Consider the following 18,059-nt stretch of genomic DNA (forward strand, 5'->3'; position numbering starts at 1 on the left):
AAGTATTAAATGTAGATTGATCACAAAACTAATTATAGATCTCGTTTGTAAATTACGAAACGAATTTAATGAGCCTAATTAATCCATTATTGGCATATGTTTCTTGTACATTTACTGTAGCAATTTAGTGTCTAATCACGACCTAATTAGGCTCATTAGATTCGTCTCGCGATTTATAGTCCATTTGTGTAATACGATTTATTTTTCGATTACATTTAATACACTATACAAGTGATTTATACAAATTTTGGATTTTGCGTTTTTTGATCTAAACAGGGCCAAAACGTATTTGAATACCGACCGGAGGACGAAGAGAGGAGGGCAAGCGCTGGATCCAGTCAGATGGCTACTTGAATACGGTGTTTTTTTCCTAATGAAACAGGAGGGGGCAAGGTTAGGCCCCACCGTCCCAGCTGATAATAATCTTATTAGAAGAAATGCTTCTCCCTTGTTTCTTGATCCCTTCTATGATTCTATCCTGTTCTTGTATACCATTGGTCCATTGCCCATCACGTCCTGCCCCTGCGGCTAAGACCTGTTGTCATCCATCACGTCCACAGAGTCTCGTTGCAACTTGCAGCACGCTGCAACCTTGCAGGGCTTCTCGCACCACCTTCCTGTCGTCGCAACCTTCCCGTGCAATTTAATGGGTAGTGTTGATTTCTACCATGTTCAATCGCTAGCTTTTCCAGGCAATGGTACGCAACCATTTTAGGGGAGAAGACTGGAAAAACAAGGCCCTTTAAACAAACTCAAGCCAAAAATTAAAAAACACTCATTCTTTTCTAGAATCTATTAATCGTATTCTACGTAGTCAAGCTGTTTCATTTTGTTCACGAATAGTCATAATAAGCAGAGAAAAATATGATATATGCAAATTTGTTTAAAGATACCCTCGTATATAGTATTCTGATTATGAATATTTACCATGGATAGATTTTCAGAAAACAAACATTCTGATAAGAGCTGTTGCTCAAAACCATGCCTGTAGACCATTGTATTGTCTACAATGACACACTCAAATTTTATCAAGGATATGTGGTAATACTAGCCCGACATAAAATTGATCAGTGTTTTTAAGCCCAAACATATAGGTCAAAAAAGGTAAGGCATAGCAACACAGGACATAATAAAACATAATGATATGACAGTCATTTCTTTACATAAATATGAGCAAGTTTCTGCTCAAAGGTTTTCATTTTTACGCCCACAAACCAAATGCACGGCACCTGGAGGCATCCACATTTCCAATTTCATCCTAGTCACTGCAAGAGCTTATGAATATTATTTTCGACACATGATCCGTTCGATGGCTGTGCGACTTCTTCAGTGCCACCCTTGCCTCGAGAACAAACATGACTAAACGAATCCTAACTTTGGGCTCCTTGATTGTATTAAGGTCCTCCAAGTATCGCGTTCTCGATGTCTTCTCTGCTTAAGGCATAGCTGAATCTTCTCTCAACGTCCTTCTCAAGATTTCCAGGGCCGCTTTTCAAGTACCTAGTTAACGACAAGATTAACAATTTTGTCTTCAACTGATGAACAATTGAGTGATCCAGCAAAAGGATTCATACTGATTTGATGACACAGTCAACTCATGCAACTCAGGAAGTAGCTGAAAAAAAAGGTAAGACACTGGCACACCAAGGAATCTTCAGAACTACTAGACGAACAATCCTTCAGTTATTCTTAACAAATACTTCTAAATCCTAGCCGAACAATTCGTTATGTGCTTGTACAGAAAAATGAAACATCCAAACCAAGTTCATTTGGAGCACCACATAAGCAGATTGGGCAGGCTAAAAACACAGGAAAGAGTTGGTCAAATTACGAGCATGATTTTTTGTTAATAATCATGCGCACGAATTGAATCCCCACGGTAGCATTGATACAGTGGGACTTGAATTTGGAAGAGTAATATATGCGGTTTCTACCTGATGTGGAGGTCGGTGACATCGAGGCTGAGGCGCGCGTGCCAGAGCGGCATCTCGGCGACCCAGAGGGCGGGTTCCTCGCGGGACTGCGTGAACCCGAGGCTGCGCAGCCACGCCTCGATGCACGGCAGGCTGTGCGTGTACAGCGGCTTCTTCTTCTCCGGCAGCCGCTCCAGCCACTGCGCGTCCGACGGCAGCGCCGCCGCAGCCACGACCCCCGACCCTCTCCGCGGCCGGCTCCCCGTGCGGGACGCCGGGGCGGCGACCCCGCCGCTCGGACGAGCGGAGGGGAGGGCCGGGGAGACCAGGGCCAGGGCACGCAGCGAGCTCGAGAGGGCCATGGACATGGACGGCGGCGGCTGCTGTGCTGGACTTGTTCTTCCTACCTTACCTTATCTTATCTGTTGGGCTGTAAGTTACAGGCCTCATGGTTTGTAGCCCAGGAGCTAAATTCTTAGCCACACTACGTTTCAGGTTACTTACTGGGCCAGCCCATAAACAGAGAAAGGGCAGCCCAATAAGCGGGGGCAAAGCGCGGGAAAACCCGCACTGAAATGGCGCCCGGCGGCGGGAAAAATCTTCCCTTCTCATCGCCTCATCGGCTTCCCAGCACGGATCCCGCCGCCTCTCCCCACTTCGACTCACCCGGCCCTCACCTCGCATCCATCCAACTGTGGCGAGCTCCAACTCCGCGCAACGGCCAGGCCGCTAAACCCTAGCGCGCGCCGCCATGGATTCGGCGGTGCTCTCACTCACCTGCGCGGGCCTCGGCGCCGCGGAGGAGGATGACGACGGCGCCGTCATCGGCTACGCCAAGAGCGACCACTGCCTAGGTACCGCCGCTCTCCCCCGCTTCCTACGCTTCTTCGGCAGCGGCTCCGGTTTGGCCCCATTTCTGACCTGCGTATGAGTGTTTTGCTGGCTAATTTGTGCTCTGTGCGCGTTTTTTCGCCATTTCTATAGATAATCTGAAGGATCTACAGCGATTCCTTCGGCGGGACGACCCGCAGCGGCGGGAGGTTTTCAAGCAGGTCTGCAAGTGGAAGATTGCGTCGAGAGATCTGGTGCCCATCATTGAGAATTACCAGACCGACCGCAATCTGGTGATCACTGCGGGTAATTGTTCTTACATTTTGCCTCGTTGAACTGTCAAAGTGCTGTATATGAGGGTTCAATTTGAATAAATCTCGGATAGAGACTCTATCATCTTCCCCCACCAATATAGCACTAAAGTTACGTTTTTGAGTCCCTTTATTTCTGTGATGCTCTGATGTAGCGCTCTATGATTAAATCCTTTCCATTTTTTTTTGAAGTGAAAGTACTGGTGTTCCTTACAATGCCAGTGGAGCCCTCGTCAGAGGATGTTGCACAGCAGATAGAGTATCTGTGGGATTTGAAGGCTGCACTGACACGCAATGTTGCGGTGACAGTCATTGTGTCTCTTCTTGAGGACCCATTGGATCGTTTGGAAAGGTAAATTCTATTCCCTCCTTTTTCATCATTGAGCAGGTACAGCTGAGAACACAATGTTGCGCATGATGATCGTGAAAAACTGTTGTATAGTCAGTCTATTATATTTGCTCATATATCCTGGCGCACAAAATTTTCCTAAAGGCCCCCATTATGAACTACTGCCTGGAACAAAAGGAAAGAGAAACATCAATATGAGTAGCCTGCAAGCTCTTGGAAGTTGCATGAAACTCCTTTGTTTCCCCAGTCCCTCTTGTCTAACGATTAACGAATCATCTATAAGATCGAGCTGATTGTATTCAGCAAGGAGAGTATAGGTGCAAAGAACAGATAATTTGAGAATTTTGACAGGACTATTTCTTAGAGTTCTTCCCTTGTTCATATATTTGCTCTTGAACGAAAGCTCATTAATAATCGGAGGCATAATGATTTTGAATCTGGTCGCCTGATCCTGAACTTGTCGACCTTATGCTTTGATTTGTGGTCTTGTTCCTCTACTTTGCCTTGGACCTTATGAAGAAATCAGTTTGCAGACTAAGTTTCTGGAGACTATGTCACATTTCGTGAGACCACATTTAATATTTGTCTTTAGGGTATGCAATGCTAGACCGGAACGAGTGGCCCTCAATTTTTACTTGCCCAGAACCCATCAAATGCAAGATCAGCCCTGTTTGCAGTGTGTGGATTGAATTCGAAAGAGAAATAAATAAACAAATAAAATTCTTCAACTAGATGGGTTGGTACTATGTATCACAGCAACCTCACCTCTGGACGGTCCCTGAAGGGAGACAGATAGTCGATGAGTTGTGGGAACTGGATTTCACGAATTGATGAACGAAAAATTCCTGAACCAACAATTCAAAATGAGATGATCCTCATTATCTATTTTGGCCAATTGTATTCCAAACTGGATGCTATTCCATTCTGGCGCGAGATTTTCTTTACTCACATCATTCCACCCATAATTCGAGCATATTATTTTTTGTGGATTCCATGTGGCAATCAGATAGGATGGTGAATTATTAGGTAATTAGTTGCAGTGAGATTTTACTTGTGCCATTACCATATCGGCAAGACTATGCCTGGTGTATGTACTATTATGTTAGTTTGTTATCTTGGTGCTTGCACTATCTTCAGCTGCTTCTATGCTTCTTAAAAAAGCTTCGCTAATTTGTATTGTGCCAAAGCAAATCCTAGAATTTTGAGTTGTCTTATTTGTGTTGACAAGTGGAATCAAACAGCCTAGGGCTTATTGGCATTCTGATCCAAGTGTCACATGTAATGCTGTAGTGACCCGGAGATTGCTCTCTCTATATATCCTGTTCCGAAGGGGCAGAAGTGCAAGTTTGTTTATCCATTAACATTCTTATTCCACTCTGCTCCCTATTTGCTATTCATACTAGTTCTATACACAATGTCTTCATTATTGAGTTTTACCTGATTTACTACTCAATGCCCAGAACTTTATTCACAGAAGATGACTGGAAGTTAGTTCAGTTGGTACTTACTTTGTTCCGCAACATCTTGGCTATTCAAGAAATCACATTGCCTCAGAAGGCATCTGGAGAAGCTACCCACTTACTGTTCCTGGCTGACAGCTTTTTGGAGCTAATGTTCCAAGAGAATGTGATGGACCTAATCTTAGTGCTAACTCAGCATATGGATGAGCCCTCTGGTTATCTTAAGGAGGAAAACCTTCTTTTGATGGAGATCTATCATTATCTCTTCTTAGGCCGAGATCCAGGATTGATTGCCCGAGCTTCAAATAAAGGTTCAAAGGTATTCTTTCTTATAGTCATTTTTTTTCAGTTTTTACAATTATTGTTCAGTATTTTAGATGCCCCTTCTCCCGTCATGTTTTAGTGAAAAAAGCTTACTCCATTGATACTCTATAGGAGCAGGTTAACGCAGATATTGATTCTTCAGTTGATTCACTGAAATTGATGATGGAGGAAGAGGAAAGGAAAAAAAGAATGTTCAGGCAACGCAACTTAGAACATAACTCACTCAGTGGGACTTTTACATGCTTTTCAGTGGTACTGTGTACTTTCGAATTCTACCGATTGGATCCTGCATCCAAACCTGATTATCACATGTTATTGTCTTTGCTTGCATTTGAACTGACAGGATGGATCTAAATCATTGTGTAAAGGGAACCCAAGCTCCACACCTGCAAATAGCCTCTTGAAAATACGTAATGTACAAAAGGGTCCTCAGAAAAGAATAGCCTGGGACAATGAACTTTTGTACATACCAAAGGAGGGTATTACAGAAATGCTTAGAAGCTTCCTGGATCAATTTTTATCTGGAGCATACAATAGTAAGTTTGTTTCATTTCCATTTAACTGAACCATCACGTTTTGTTTCTGTAAGCTTGAGATAACGGGATGGTTACCAGTCCTGATGCAGTCAGTTTGTGATGATATCAAGAGTGAGCACCATTCTATCGAGAAATCCGATATATCTACATTCTTCAAAGTTTCTCGATTTGTCTTAGCTTTCCAACATGAGAAGGCTTCAAATGACCAGGTTTGGAACAGAACTCATGAAATGTTTATGCTTCTTTTAATTATGTATGTTTTTATGCGCCATTGTAGAAGTTCCTTTGTCATTTCACTCCTTGTTCAGCGATGATGTCTTCAATTGCCAAGAGCCACAGTTACATAACTGATTTCGACTTGCTACTGGATTGTATGAAACTTATGTTGTAGTTAGTTATGTCTAGGTTTATTTGCCTTGAATACCATAATCATGTCTAGTTGTCTACCCAGCTGATATATGATTCTCACCTTTCCTCTTCCATGATGATTCATGACAATGTCTTTTGGTCAGAAATCTGTTAAAGAGATCCAACCATCTGAAGTTTCTCCTAGCAATGGGCATGATGATAATCTACCATTCCATGGTGATATATGTGGACCTGTTGCAGCCACGTTGAATGAAGATATGTTCAATATAGTCATTTCCAGGTGGCGTGAGGCATATGAGAGCCTGAAGGAAACTAATGACTACAATACTCTTTCAGCAGCTGGGTCTTTAATGAAGACCATGGTAAGAGAATGTTTATTCATAAATTATACAAAGGCAATGATGCTACACTTAGTTCCTAGTAATCCACCGTTACATGCATATCAAACATGCCTTGTATTTTTTTTTTGAAAGACCAAGACCAACAGACAAACTAGAGCAGTTTGCGAAAATGCCAAGGTGAGAAGTGCATGGCAGAACAAGTCCAGGTTGAACAAGATCCCAGGTCTTTGCTCTGAAATTTTGATGGAGTACTCACTATCTAGTTCTTGGAAAGGTTTAGCTCAAGTAGAGATAGTATCAAGTATCAAGGAACATCTATACACATATGTGCCTAACCAAACCGAATTTGCTATGTAGAGCTTGACTTCAGAAAAATAGAGTTAAAACAAGGTAGAATTCAAATTTTCTTCGTTTTAAACCATTACCATAATTTATCCTGTCTTACTATCAGCAAGAGTAAAAATACTAAAATGTACTCAGTATTCATTTATCTACTTATGAAATAAGTGCTTCCTGAGATGCTAATTTGATGAACCTCGTAAACTGCATTCATTAGTAATCCCTCCGTCCCAAATTATTAGTCGTTTTGGCTTTTCTAGATATATAGATTTTTGTTATGCACCTAGACATAATATATATCTAGATGCGTAGCAAAAATTACGCATTTAGAAAAGTCAAAACGACTAATAAATTGGGACGGAGAGAGTATATCTTTATGGACTATTCAGTTATTACTGTATGCATCTTGCGGACCCTCAGACTGCAGTACCTTGGATTGCAGATTGACATGATATATTTGGTGCTAAAAGTACTTCCTGAAGACTCAAGGGAATCTCAGACAGCTCGTGTTTTACTGTACAAACTGTTCTATGATCAGACAGAACAAGGTCTCACTCAATTTCTGCTGAACTTGTTCAGGTCGTTTGATAGTCACAAGCAACCTAAAAGGTTAGTACATTCGTCTGTCATTTGCATCCACTGAATTTGAAGTTTCAGGACATATAGTAATTGAATTAGTAGGCATACTTTATAAACTGGAAACTTGGCGTGTCATTCAGAACATTATTGCATAATACCTGTGTCCCTGGTTTTATAAAAGGTCAATATATAGCTATACTGTATGCAGCAAATAGATGACCATTGACTTCCTACAAATAAGCAGTTTGAATGTCTAGATGCTCTGTTTGTAATGATAGATGACACCCCCCCATCCTCCATGTAAAGTGACTCACGGAGAATGGGAACTGCCCCCGCGTCGCCCTCCCCATGCGGGCGACTCGGGCGGCGAACGGCCCCAGCCGCCGCCGGCCCCTTACCTCCCCCCTCTTCCGCCGTGCCACCGCCGGAGCAGGCCGCGCGGCTTGCCGGGATGGCGGTGGCGTGGCTCTTCCTCGCTCTCGGCGGTGGCGGCGGCGTGCGCTGCAGTGGGCCGGCGGGGGCGTGCTTTTACGCGAGCGTGGGGCTCCCTGCCGCGGCTGCGGCGGCGCCGGCCAGGGCCCGTGCTAGCTCCGGGCGGCGGCAGGGAGCTTCCTTCCTCCTTCGCTTCCCCTCCTCCTCGTCCATGGCGCGGTCTGGCCGCTTCCCGGGTTCGGGCGGTCGGATCCGGGGCCTCGGAGGCCGGATTCGGTGCCTCGGTGGCCGGATCCGTCACCCCAAGAAGGGGGCGGCGCCCATGGTGGAGGCGGCGGCGCCGGCGGGGGTACTGGGTCTGTTGCCCCTGCGGCCAGATCCGGCGCCCCCAGGGCAAGGGGCGGCGCCCGTGGTGGTGGGCGTGCGCGGGAGGTGGCTGCCGTCAGCTGCGTTGTGGTGCTTTGGCTGGCAGCAATTGTGTTGGCGGCGGCTTCGGCGCGCGACGGTGTGTTGCGCGCGGCAGGGTAACTCCGGTTCTGTAGGATTGCCCAGCTGGAGGGGGTGGTGGTCGACGCGGCTGCGACGCGCGGCTGCGACGCGCGGCCGGCGCGCCAATGCCCCTCTAGAAGGGCTTCTTCGGGACGTCAGGGCAATGATGACAACGGCGGTGACGGCGAGCTGGTGATCCGGCATCTTCGTGCGACGACTGTGTTGGGGGGCTTCTTGGGCGAAAGCCTCAATCACGGTGACGCTCGGGCGCCACTTCCCTGTTGAGGGCGTCATATCTCCCAGCACGGCTCCCATGAGTGAAAACCCAGTCCATGTGTTGGACGGGCGGCGGCGGCACTATCGGTGTTGTTTCCTTCCTGAAGGTGTTGCTTTTGGAGCTCGTCTCGACCATGATGTCACTCCCGGTGGTCAATCTACGCTTCTCGGCACCTGGTCGACGTGAGGAGGTGGGACTGCCGTGTGAAGTCGGAGCTGCTGCGTTGGGGCGTGGCTCGGCAACGATAACACGAGACGAATCCCCCTTCTTCGGCGTCTGGTTCTTCGCTTGGGAGTCTGGCAAACACCGGGGGCGGGGCGTGGGTCCTTGGCAGGAAGTCGGAGCTGCTCTTCTTGAGCTGGGCAACGATGACCTGTTGCGGCCTCTTGCTTCGGACCCGCTTGTTTTTGGCATCGCTAGGCGTCCAGGGTCGGCCCTGGGGAGTCGAAGCTGCTGGCTGCTATGCAACCATGCTCGGCAATGATGACCCAGGGTTGTTGTGTGTACTCTGCTGCGTCGCGTGGGTAGGATAAACTTCAGGTGCCCAGTGTGGGTCTTGTTTGGTTATCCGTTCTTGTACATTTAATTGTTTTCGTCTTAATTGAAAGGCAGAGCTCCTGCTATTGTTTCAAAAAAAAAAGATGCCCCCCACCCCCCAGCGGTCTAAACCAATAACCAAAGCAATCACCACACAATAATCTGCAAGATGTTGCATAACTGTGTTTCTTGAACTTTTTTGGTGTATTTTTTCCATGGGTTGAATTACATTTTCTTTCTGGTTACTGGAGATCGACATTACTTTTCCTCATTGAATCCACTAAACGTATACCCTACATTCATTCACCTTATTTATCTTCACCTATCTGTTCTTATCAGTGATCTAGCAGATTTATTAGAGACGATTCATATTATGCTACAGCTCATGGAAAAACTTCAAGCACGCGGTGCATTAAGGGTATGGTGGACTCTTTCGCAACTGCTTGCTTCTATAGGTTTTGAATTGTTTAAAGTGAAGATGGATAACATAATGCTCAATCAATTATTGCTCTGTTTTCCTTTAGGTCGCGAAAAGGACAAAAAAAGGCAGAAAAAAGAAGGTAAGAAATGATAAAAACGAGAATTCAGAACCCAAAGCGGAGAATGTGGAACCAAACTGTGCTGATCCAACAGATGGGACCAAATGTCCACCTGAATCAGTTCCAGATTTGAGAACTGTGGATCCTGCTGTAGAGCCTTCTCCCCAAGAGCAAGGAGAAGTCAATGCCAGTGGTGCACGTGTACCAGAAACGCTTGTGAATACTGCAGTTAATATGGAGGGTACTGCTAATGCTGAAGGTGATCCATCTTGCACAGAAGGTATAATGAAAACCAATCTCATCGATGAAGAGGGCGAGGCATCAGATTCTTCAATTGATGATCACCAGCCTGCTACAAGTGAAGTCGATTTTAATGTTTCCCGATTAATATCCAGCCTTGCAAACAATTCCGTTGTGCAAAATGTTTGCTGGTTGTTGAAGCACTACAAAAGTAACTCATATCGTACAAATCATTACATAATATGCATGCTTCGGAGATTCTGTGAAGATCTCGAGTTGTCACCGATGCTCTATCAGGTAAAAGAAATACCTACATATGTTTCCGCACAGTTGTTTATTCTTTGGGAGCTTATAATACTGTCTTTTGCAGCTATCACTTTTAACTACTTTCTATGATATACTAGCCGAACAGAAGTTGTCCAGTTCAAAGGAGTACACAAACATTGTAAATTTTCTTTCTAAAGTTGTGAGGAAAATGTTGAGGGCAATGAGAAAACAGCCATTGCTATTTGTTGACATATTATTTTGGAAGACACGCAAGGAGTGCCATTGTATCGATGCTGATGCACTACTGAATGAGCTTAAGAAAGATGCTGGGAACAAGAATGGTGAAATTGGTTCAAGTAAGGGATGGAGAGGTCCAATAAATATAGCAGATTCTCTTGGTGACGATGAAGCTGACTTGGTTATACCGCAGGCACCATATGATGCTGATAAGTAAGTTCTGTGCATTTGTTGTTGGTTATTGATTATTTTTTGTGTTGCTGCATACAAAATTGTGAGAGTGCTAAAGTCAACAATGTTAATGTCCATTGGCATACACATAGGGATGGAGACTTATCAGCTGGTGAACATGAGGATGATTTTCAGAAGAGTAGTACTACATTTAAAAGGAGCAGATTGATGTCATTTCCAGACAGTGAACCTGAGGAAAATGAGAGGTTCGTTTTAATGCTGTTCTGTATTTGAACGTATAGCTAATTAGCTGATTCTCAATCCTCATTAATATTTGGATGGGCTTAATATCAGGAACCATGTATCAAGAGGTTCACTGAGCTCGGAAGTTCCAAAAAGACGAGGTCGTTCTATTTTTACTGAAGAGCAAGAGAGGCTTATCAAAGATCTTTATGGAAAGTAAGTGTTAAATTTCTGCCATGAAAGAGCAATGTAGCTCAATGCACTTAACAAAGTTGGTAACTCGGCATTATGCAGGAATCATTGGATCCTGTTTATGCATGATTATTTTATTAGTATGAATTTTGTGCTGATCCCCGAATGTTTATTCCTTTTTTGTTTGTAGATATAAGGATGAACGTAAATGCAGTCATCTAATAGCTGAGGCGTTGGACCCCACCGGGAAGATATCTTCAGCTCAAATTTCTCGTAAGCTTACACAGTTAGGTCTCAGGAATGCCATGTGGAGAAAAAAGGTTGCAGATGGATCTCTATCAAACATTGATCTGGCTACAGAACCACAAAATGACTCACTTGATGAACATAACCATGATCCCAAGCCTAAAAGCTCCCGGTAAGTATTAATGGTACCTAATCTATATTCAGATGCTCAACAATCCTGCATACATTTTACCTGTAGAATAAATGCATTTGCTACTGATATTGTCAAAAATAAGTACATCAGGTAACCTAAGAACTTCATTGGAAATGGATACTAGGTCAATATTTTATTTACTGTGCAAAAATTTCTGGAAAGTCCTTTGTTTAGATACAGTTCTGGAAAATTCAATGCGATTTTCTTACCTTTTTTTTTTGAACCGAGCGATTTTCTTACTTCAAGTATCTAATGACAAGTTTGCTGGTACTTGGTAGTTACTTCTGTTAAACCTTAGACTGCGTTTTCCAGGACTAGCAGGAAAAGGTTACATGGGTCAAACCGGGGCCACGATGACACAAGTCATGGAAGATCATCTGATGAAGAAACGTTACAAGTACTTAAAAGCAGGTAATATACCCACATGTTTTCAATCAGCTAATTAAAACAAAAGCTCAACCACACTGAGAAGACATCCCCATGGCTTTGCCTTAAGAGGAGAGGTGTACCAAACCCTTTAGAAGGTACCCGCATGACTTGCAATTTGCAAGGCACCCAAGTTCAAGACTGGGTGGGCAGCCTCTCAACTGGGTGCTCTTTTGTCTATATTTTACTATTGGTGTAAAGCTATGAAACCAGGATTGTGAGCAAATGCTCATCAAATGCAGCAAGTATGATGGTTACGGTAGATGCAACTATTTTAGATTACATTCTCACTTCATAAGAACTGAATTTCAGCATATCTCACAGATAGATGAATTTGTTTTACCCTAGTTTTTTATTTTTCCTTTTCTGATATGCTGAGTGCCCTTTAATTACTGCAGAGCCAAAAATAAGAAGCTTCCCTTGGTGGACAGTTCACTGAGTACATCACAGCATCAGGAAGCTCAGCATGACCCAGACTCTGATGATGCAACCATAGGATCCATGATTAGGTGAACTCATTCAGCTGTAGTATATATATGAATACATGGAAATTTAAATCTTCATGATACCAAATACTTGACCCTCATTAATTCTATAATTTTCTCATCCACATCCCTCCCCTCACCCCTAAGACACATTTGACTAAACAAATTCCTTTTCTGTTGACAGAAGTGGAAAAAAGAAGAGGTTATCCACATCAGAGTTTGAAGGGAATGTACAAAACCATAAAGAATCTTCAAACAACACAAACGCGAAGGATTCTTCCCCAAGAGCATCACAACATAAAGAAACTCTGCAAGACAATTATCCTGATGATGAGGGCATAGGATCCATGCTTAGGTCTGGCCATGCAGCTTTGCACCATATTGATCATTTGAACCTTCGTGATTTCATTAGTTAAAATCTCATTAATTTAATCTGTCCCCAATTTTCTTCCCTTGCTCATTTGAGTTAATCGTTTCATTATCATTTTAACAGAAGTGGAAAAAAGAAGAGGTTAGTGAATTCAAACTTCTCAGCGAATATGCAAGAAGGCCAAGAACCTTTGACAAATATTGAACTTCATGATGAGGCTATTGCTTCTAATATCATGTAAGTGTATTCAATTTCAGACTAGAAATCCTTTAAATTGACAGGTTGCCTTCACAGGCTTGTTAGTGCAAGTTGATGCCTTGTATATTATTATTGTGATATTCATAAAAATCAAGGTTGGTTTTTGGAAGCATGTAGGCTTAGCTTGTGAAGTTGTCATAAAAAGAACAGAGACATGAACTATGCAAACAGACAATTTCCTTATTTTGAATTGTTAACCCAATAAGTTACGTGGTAGGTGCCAGTTAGAGTGGCTTCTAAGCTATAACTATAAGCTGTGGATATGTTTTTGAAGTACTACATGGCAAAAATGGCATCCTCTAATTGGACGCAGTTTCTTTCCTAGACATGCAGTTTTATTGTGCAACATGAATAGCTTATTTGTAAGACACCTGTCTACATTTTTGCAGAGTATATGTACACCTCATTCTTGAGTGTTTATTTCTGTAGGGAACCCTTTTCTTAATTGCACTTTGTCAGTAAGGCTTAATATTCGAGGATTGTGTTTGACCATCATTTTTCTCATATCATGTACTTTATTTATTTATGCCTACTAAAAGCCAAATAGCTAGAACATCCCATATCGATAAGAGAACAGTATGCATTTATCATTTACAAGAGAAAGTTTCTCACATTGCAGGGATGCTTCTCCAATTCATGGGCCTGATGCAGTAAATAACAGTGGCAATACCCGTGAAGCTGAACTTTTGGATGACTTTGAAGTTGAGCTAGATAATCATGAAAACACTGACCAAAGGATAACTGATGATGTAAATATCACTGGATCAGGGGACGCAACAAACTCTGAGGCTAATCAAAGGGGTGGTTTAAAAAGAAGACACAGATCGGTAATTGACGATGATGACGATGATGAGTAACTGTCCAGGTCAGGAGTTATCGGATCAAAAGTGAGATAAAAAAAATCTGTTTATATGATCTGCTGCTATTTTCCTCGTCCTGCTTTCTCTAAGCAGGGACCTGGCAGGGTCGCGCTTCCCAGTGCAGATACGACAAACTTTATTGTGACCTGCAGTTTCATTTGTAATTGTTGGTTGGATCACAATGAAATGGAATTTGCCAGAGGCTGTAGAGCCGTGTGGCCTCTTGTACAGAATCTCGTTAGGTGTCTTATGATGTTAATCGTGGCTACTGTTAGTTGAAAGTACCCGTGTTGCAATGCCAACAAAGCTAATTTGGTTATGAAGCTCCCCCTACCGAGTTGTTGTTCCAACTGTGATTACCGTGCTAGTTGGTACAAAATCGCCTTGACATAAGCATGGTTACTTATGAATATTCGGAACGCCCCTCGTATCCTGATGATTTTTTGCAGCTAGATTACGTTCTGACCTGTGTTGAGGGTTGATCCCAGTTGTTAGCACTGACAATGGGGCGGTGTGAAGTGATTGCGATCCGTCTTGTAGGTACAAGAACCGGGGCCGGGCTGTCGAGCCTACTCCTGCTAATGGGGTGGGGTTTGACGGATTTTTTGGGTGGATTTTAATACGGGTACTATTGGATGGGTGGAAACGGGTGACACTATAAAACGGGTTGGGGCGGGTTGGGTTCTCGAACACACAGACGGGTTGGGATGGGTTGGGGCGCTATGGTAGTAGATCGGCGCGTAAGTCGCATATCATCTTTTGTCGTGACTTTGGGTTGAGGCGGATTGGGGCATTGGGCCGACGGGGTGAGTTGGACCGGGTGGTAGTTAGAGCTCTTGAAATATGGGTAGGGACGGATTTGGGACGGGTTCAACCCCATTAGCAGGCGTAGTCGAGCCTCAGCGATTATAGTGCTGCCCTGCCGAGTGCGTCGCGGCGTGTCGAGACTCCAGAGTCCAGCGTCCCCGCGCTGCCCCGAGACGCGATGGATTGGCCCGGAGCCCCCCTGTCAGTTAGCCGCGGCAGCGCAGGAGAGGGGTCGGTGTTCAGTTGCGGTAGGGCCGTGGGGGTTCCTGCGCCTGCCGACCTGATCGCGCAGATTTCGTTTGATATCTGGAGATTACCAATATATGATCTCGGAGACGCTCAGACGGCGTTACTGCGATTTACTGTGATTTGTTACGTTATCCAATTTCAGCAAAATCGCCATTCCTATCTTGCTTTGGGGTTGGTAATGGGAAGTGAGCTCTGTAGTCATCGCGAGAGGTGTTAGGTTCAGAATTTTTATTCTGATGATCCAACGGAACCGAGGTTGTTTTGTTAAACCGAAGCGACTAGCGGCACCAATTCCCTTTGGAGCAAAATAGCGTATGCCATGGAACTATGGAAGAGAACCAGGCAGCCGCCGCGGCAGAGGCGTGTGCCGTGGTAGGGAGAGGGCGCTCACGCCCCGTTAGCGAAGCAGAACACGCACGGGCCGGGCGCGTCGTGTTCCCAAGGCGTGGCGTGTCAGGGGAGCGGGCGCTGAGGCAAACATGAAAGCCTCATGCGAACGCGCGAGACCCGATTAGTGGACAGCACGGGGCAGCGGCCACCGGCCACAGAACTGCAGTTTAGTTTGGTTTCAGTGTTCTTTCGCCGGCAATTCTACGGTGATCAACACAATCTGGCTACCTAAAAATACTTTAACAAGTGAAATTCACATATTGCATGCATTCTGGTTCAGGAAGGCCAAAAAGGCCAAACGATGTCGTCCATTCGATTTTTTTTTCAGAGACAGTCAGTCATAGCAAATGCCAAATGGAGAGATACCAGGAAAGCTAGCATCTCTGTTCTCAAAGCACCGACAGTTGAAGCAATTCAGCAACCAAACTACGAGGCCTTGACTTGTGCTAGGATAGTAGGACACGTGCTACTGCATCTACATTTCCGGTTAGAAGTGTAACAGCCCACGGACTAGAGTGGGCCGGGCCAAATTCGCGCAAGAGAGTTATTTAGCAGGTGTGGTTTACTCAACGTGTAGAATAGATCTTAGCCGTTATCCCGAGCCGGGTCGTTAAAGTGGTATCAGAGCCAACTCTCGCGGTTTCACGCCTGTAACGAACATGGCACCATTGATGCCATTTCTAGTGATTTTGGTGATCGAATGACAACACAACACTTGGATTAATATGATTGTTAAGATGATCATTCTCAGGCTTTTAGGTTCAAGTGATGACAAAGAGAAAGAGAAGATAGGCGTAGCAAGGCCCGATTGACTGCCCCTACGGGGGTTCCGCTACCCGGTTAGCGGACGGGGGTCGAGGGGGAGCCGCCCCTCGAGAATCATGAGGGCACAAAGGATGTTGCCAATCAAAAATATCATATTCTCGGCGAGGAGCTTAGTAGCTTTAAGCAACTTCCTAATGAAAATGCTCATGACATGTACTCACGATTAAACACTCTTGTCAATGAAATTAATGCCTTAGGTCTCAATCAAGTTAAAGATGAGAACATTAACCGCAAGATCCTCCGAAGCCTTCGCAAGCCCGATTATGACATCATCAACACACTCTTGCAAAAGGAAGACTTGGTCAAGCTTACACCCAATCAAGTCATCAATCAAATCATTGCCCATGAATATAGTATGGGGATGACAAAGAAGAAAGAGCAAGAGTCCACCTCTTCTTCAAGCAAAAAGAGTCTCGCCGCCAAGCACTCGTGCAAGCATCAACCAAGGCGACAAGACTCATCAAGCTCAAGTGAAGAAGAAGAAGAGGATGAGGAAGAAAGTGATGATGAATCAAGCTCAAGTGATGAAGAATATCCAAGGGCCGTGCTATACCATCACCGCAAGATTGCCAAGCATGTACATGAGCTCTATGAGCTTGGGTACAAAACACTCATTAGAGGGAGTGCGGTTGGGATGGCGAAGATGGCGAAGAAAAAGAACAAGTCAAGAGCCCAAGCTCTCTCCGCCATCCACAAGCCCAAGAAAAGTGGTGAAAGCTCAAGTCACAAGAAAAATTCCAAGAGCTCCACCACCCATCGCCCTCGGAGATTATCACCACCACCCATGTGTCTTATGGCACTAGGTAATAACGATGTAAGTGATGACTCCTCCTCAAATGATGAATCCGATGTTGAAACCAATGAACTTTGTGAGATGATGACACTCCTCCATAATCAACAAGAATATCTCATTAAACAAAATGAAGAAATCAAAGCTCTCAAGAGTAAAGAAAAACTACATGCTTCATTTGTCTCAAGATATGAGAACTTGCTAAACAAATTTAATTTGTTAGACAATGAGCATAAAGAACTCAAAATGAAATATGAGAGTCTTGAGTCTAAAAATGAATCATCATCGGATAAATCATTTCCTTGCAATATTCCTTGTGCTATCTCTTTTGACAAGGTAGATGCGTCTACCTCTTGTGATCTAACCCCTTGCAATGAGAATGTGATTGTAGAAACATGTGATGATCTCATTGCTAAGGAAAATGATGAGCTTAAACAAGAGATAGAAAGGCTAATGACGGACTTGAGGCGGCTCAAAGGAAAGTACACTCAAGAGCAAGTCCAACCTTCTCAAGATAACACCTCCGCGGGCGTGAAGAAGCTTGAGAAGGGAGAAATCGTGACTTGCTTCAAGTGTCACAAAGAAGGCCACAAGTCCTACCAATGCAAGGAGAAAGAGGGCAAAGCAAAGAGCAAAGAAAATAGCAAGCCCAAGAACTTGAACAAGAACAAGAAGGCTAAGGAGATCAAGAAAAATACATCTCCATACTTGAAGGCTTCATACATATACACCAAGCCCACCCACAAGAACAAGCAAAAGAGCAACCACTACATACTTAAAAAGAAGAAGAATGGTAAGGTGGTGGCTCATGTCATGGGGTGGAGAACATATGGATGGAACCGACCTATTTGGGTGCCCAAGGATATTATTCATACCATTGATAGCTCTCAAAAGGTTTGGGTTCCTAAGACTTAGGCACCAAACAAGTGCTACGGGGAATTTGGAGGCTTGGCAAAGTTTGGGGTGTATGAGTAGGGATGCATCATGCAAAGTTAAGCTAGAGCCAAGTTATGGATTAAAAGATTAGTGACCCAAGTTCCCCTCCCCTACATATAAGGTAATGGTAGCTAGAATTCAATTCAAGCATCATGTAGCGCCATTGCTTTTTGCTAGGTTGTTTGCATCGCATCACCTAGTGTTATATATGGTGGGTTGCTTGTGCCATGACTCTAACCCATGAGCAA

General features: G+C 44.2%; 2 protein-coding genes across 4 annotated transcripts; one reads left to right on the forward strand and one right to left on the reverse strand.

The window, feature by feature from the left end:
- Positions 1 to 1,122: 1,122 nt before the first annotated feature.
- Positions 1,123 to 2,322, reverse strand: LOC120664592. Its single transcript, XM_039943871.1, has 2 exons — positions 1,935 to 2,322; positions 1,123 to 1,500 (listed from the first exon to the last, which is right to left on the reverse strand). The coding sequence occupies exons 1-2, from the start codon at positions 2,279 to 2,281 to the stop codon at positions 1,395 to 1,397; spliced, it is 453 nt and encodes a 150-aa protein (XP_039799805.1). The 5' UTR covers positions 2,282 to 2,322; the 3' UTR covers positions 1,123 to 1,394.
- Positions 2,323 to 2,499: 177 nt separating this feature from the next.
- On the forward strand, positions 2,500 to 14,141 carry LOC120664591 (protein timeless homolog). Of its 3 annotated transcripts, none has more exons than XM_039943869.1 (20): positions 2,503 to 2,767; positions 2,898 to 3,050; positions 3,248 to 3,407; positions 4,865 to 5,183; positions 5,306 to 5,440; positions 5,532 to 5,724; positions 5,803 to 5,933; positions 6,237 to 6,455; positions 7,216 to 7,382; positions 9,427 to 9,505; positions 9,612 to 10,163; positions 10,237 to 10,583; positions 10,694 to 10,807; positions 10,896 to 11,000; positions 11,167 to 11,394; positions 11,728 to 11,826; positions 12,240 to 12,350; positions 12,511 to 12,681; positions 12,820 to 12,933; positions 13,574 to 14,141. In XM_039943869.1, the coding sequence occupies exons 1-20, from the start codon at positions 2,665 to 2,667 to the stop codon at positions 13,809 to 13,811; spliced, it is 3,738 nt and encodes a 1,245-aa protein (XP_039799803.1). In that variant the 5' UTR covers positions 2,503 to 2,664; the 3' UTR covers positions 13,812 to 14,141. The 3 variants fall into 3 exon arrangements, with proteins under 3 accessions (XP_039799804.1, XP_039799803.1, XP_039799802.1); XM_039943868.1 differs by having other exon boundaries at positions 2,505 to 2,767; positions 5,300 to 5,440; XM_039943870.1 differs by lacking the exon at positions 12,820 to 12,933 and having other exon boundaries at positions 2,500 to 2,767; positions 5,300 to 5,440.
- The last annotated feature ends 3,918 nt before the right edge of the window (positions 14,142 to 18,059 follow it).

This window comes from Panicum virgatum, chromosome 3N, assembly GCF_016808335.1.
Source record: "Panicum virgatum strain AP13 chromosome 3N, P.virgatum_v5, whole genome shotgun sequence".
Classification (NCBI taxonomy): domain Eukaryota; kingdom Viridiplantae; phylum Streptophyta; class Magnoliopsida; order Poales; family Poaceae; genus Panicum; species Panicum virgatum.

Bases quoted from the DNA above. Each gene is read 5' to 3' on its own strand.
- LOC120664591 (XM_039943868.1), top strand. From the start codon at position 2,665: ATGGATTCGGCGGTGCTCTCACTCACCTGCGCGGGCCTCGGCGCCGCG. The intron at 11,001-11,166 runs GTAAGTGTTAAA...TTTTGTTTGTAG, and splicing joins ATCAAAGATCTTTATGGAAA to ATATAAGGATGAACGTAAAT. The intron at 12,351-12,510 runs GTGAACTCATTC...TTCTGTTGACAG, and splicing joins ACCATAGGATCCATGATTAG to AAGTGGAAAAAAGAAGAGGT.
- LOC120664592 (XM_039943871.1), bottom strand. From the start codon at position 2,281: ATGTCCATGGCCCTCTCGAGCTCGCTGCGTGCCCTGGCCCTGGTCTCC. The intron at 1,501-1,934 runs GTAGAAACCGCA...GTCGTTAACTAG, and splicing joins GTCACCGACCTCCACATCAG to GTACTTGAAAAGCGGCCCTG.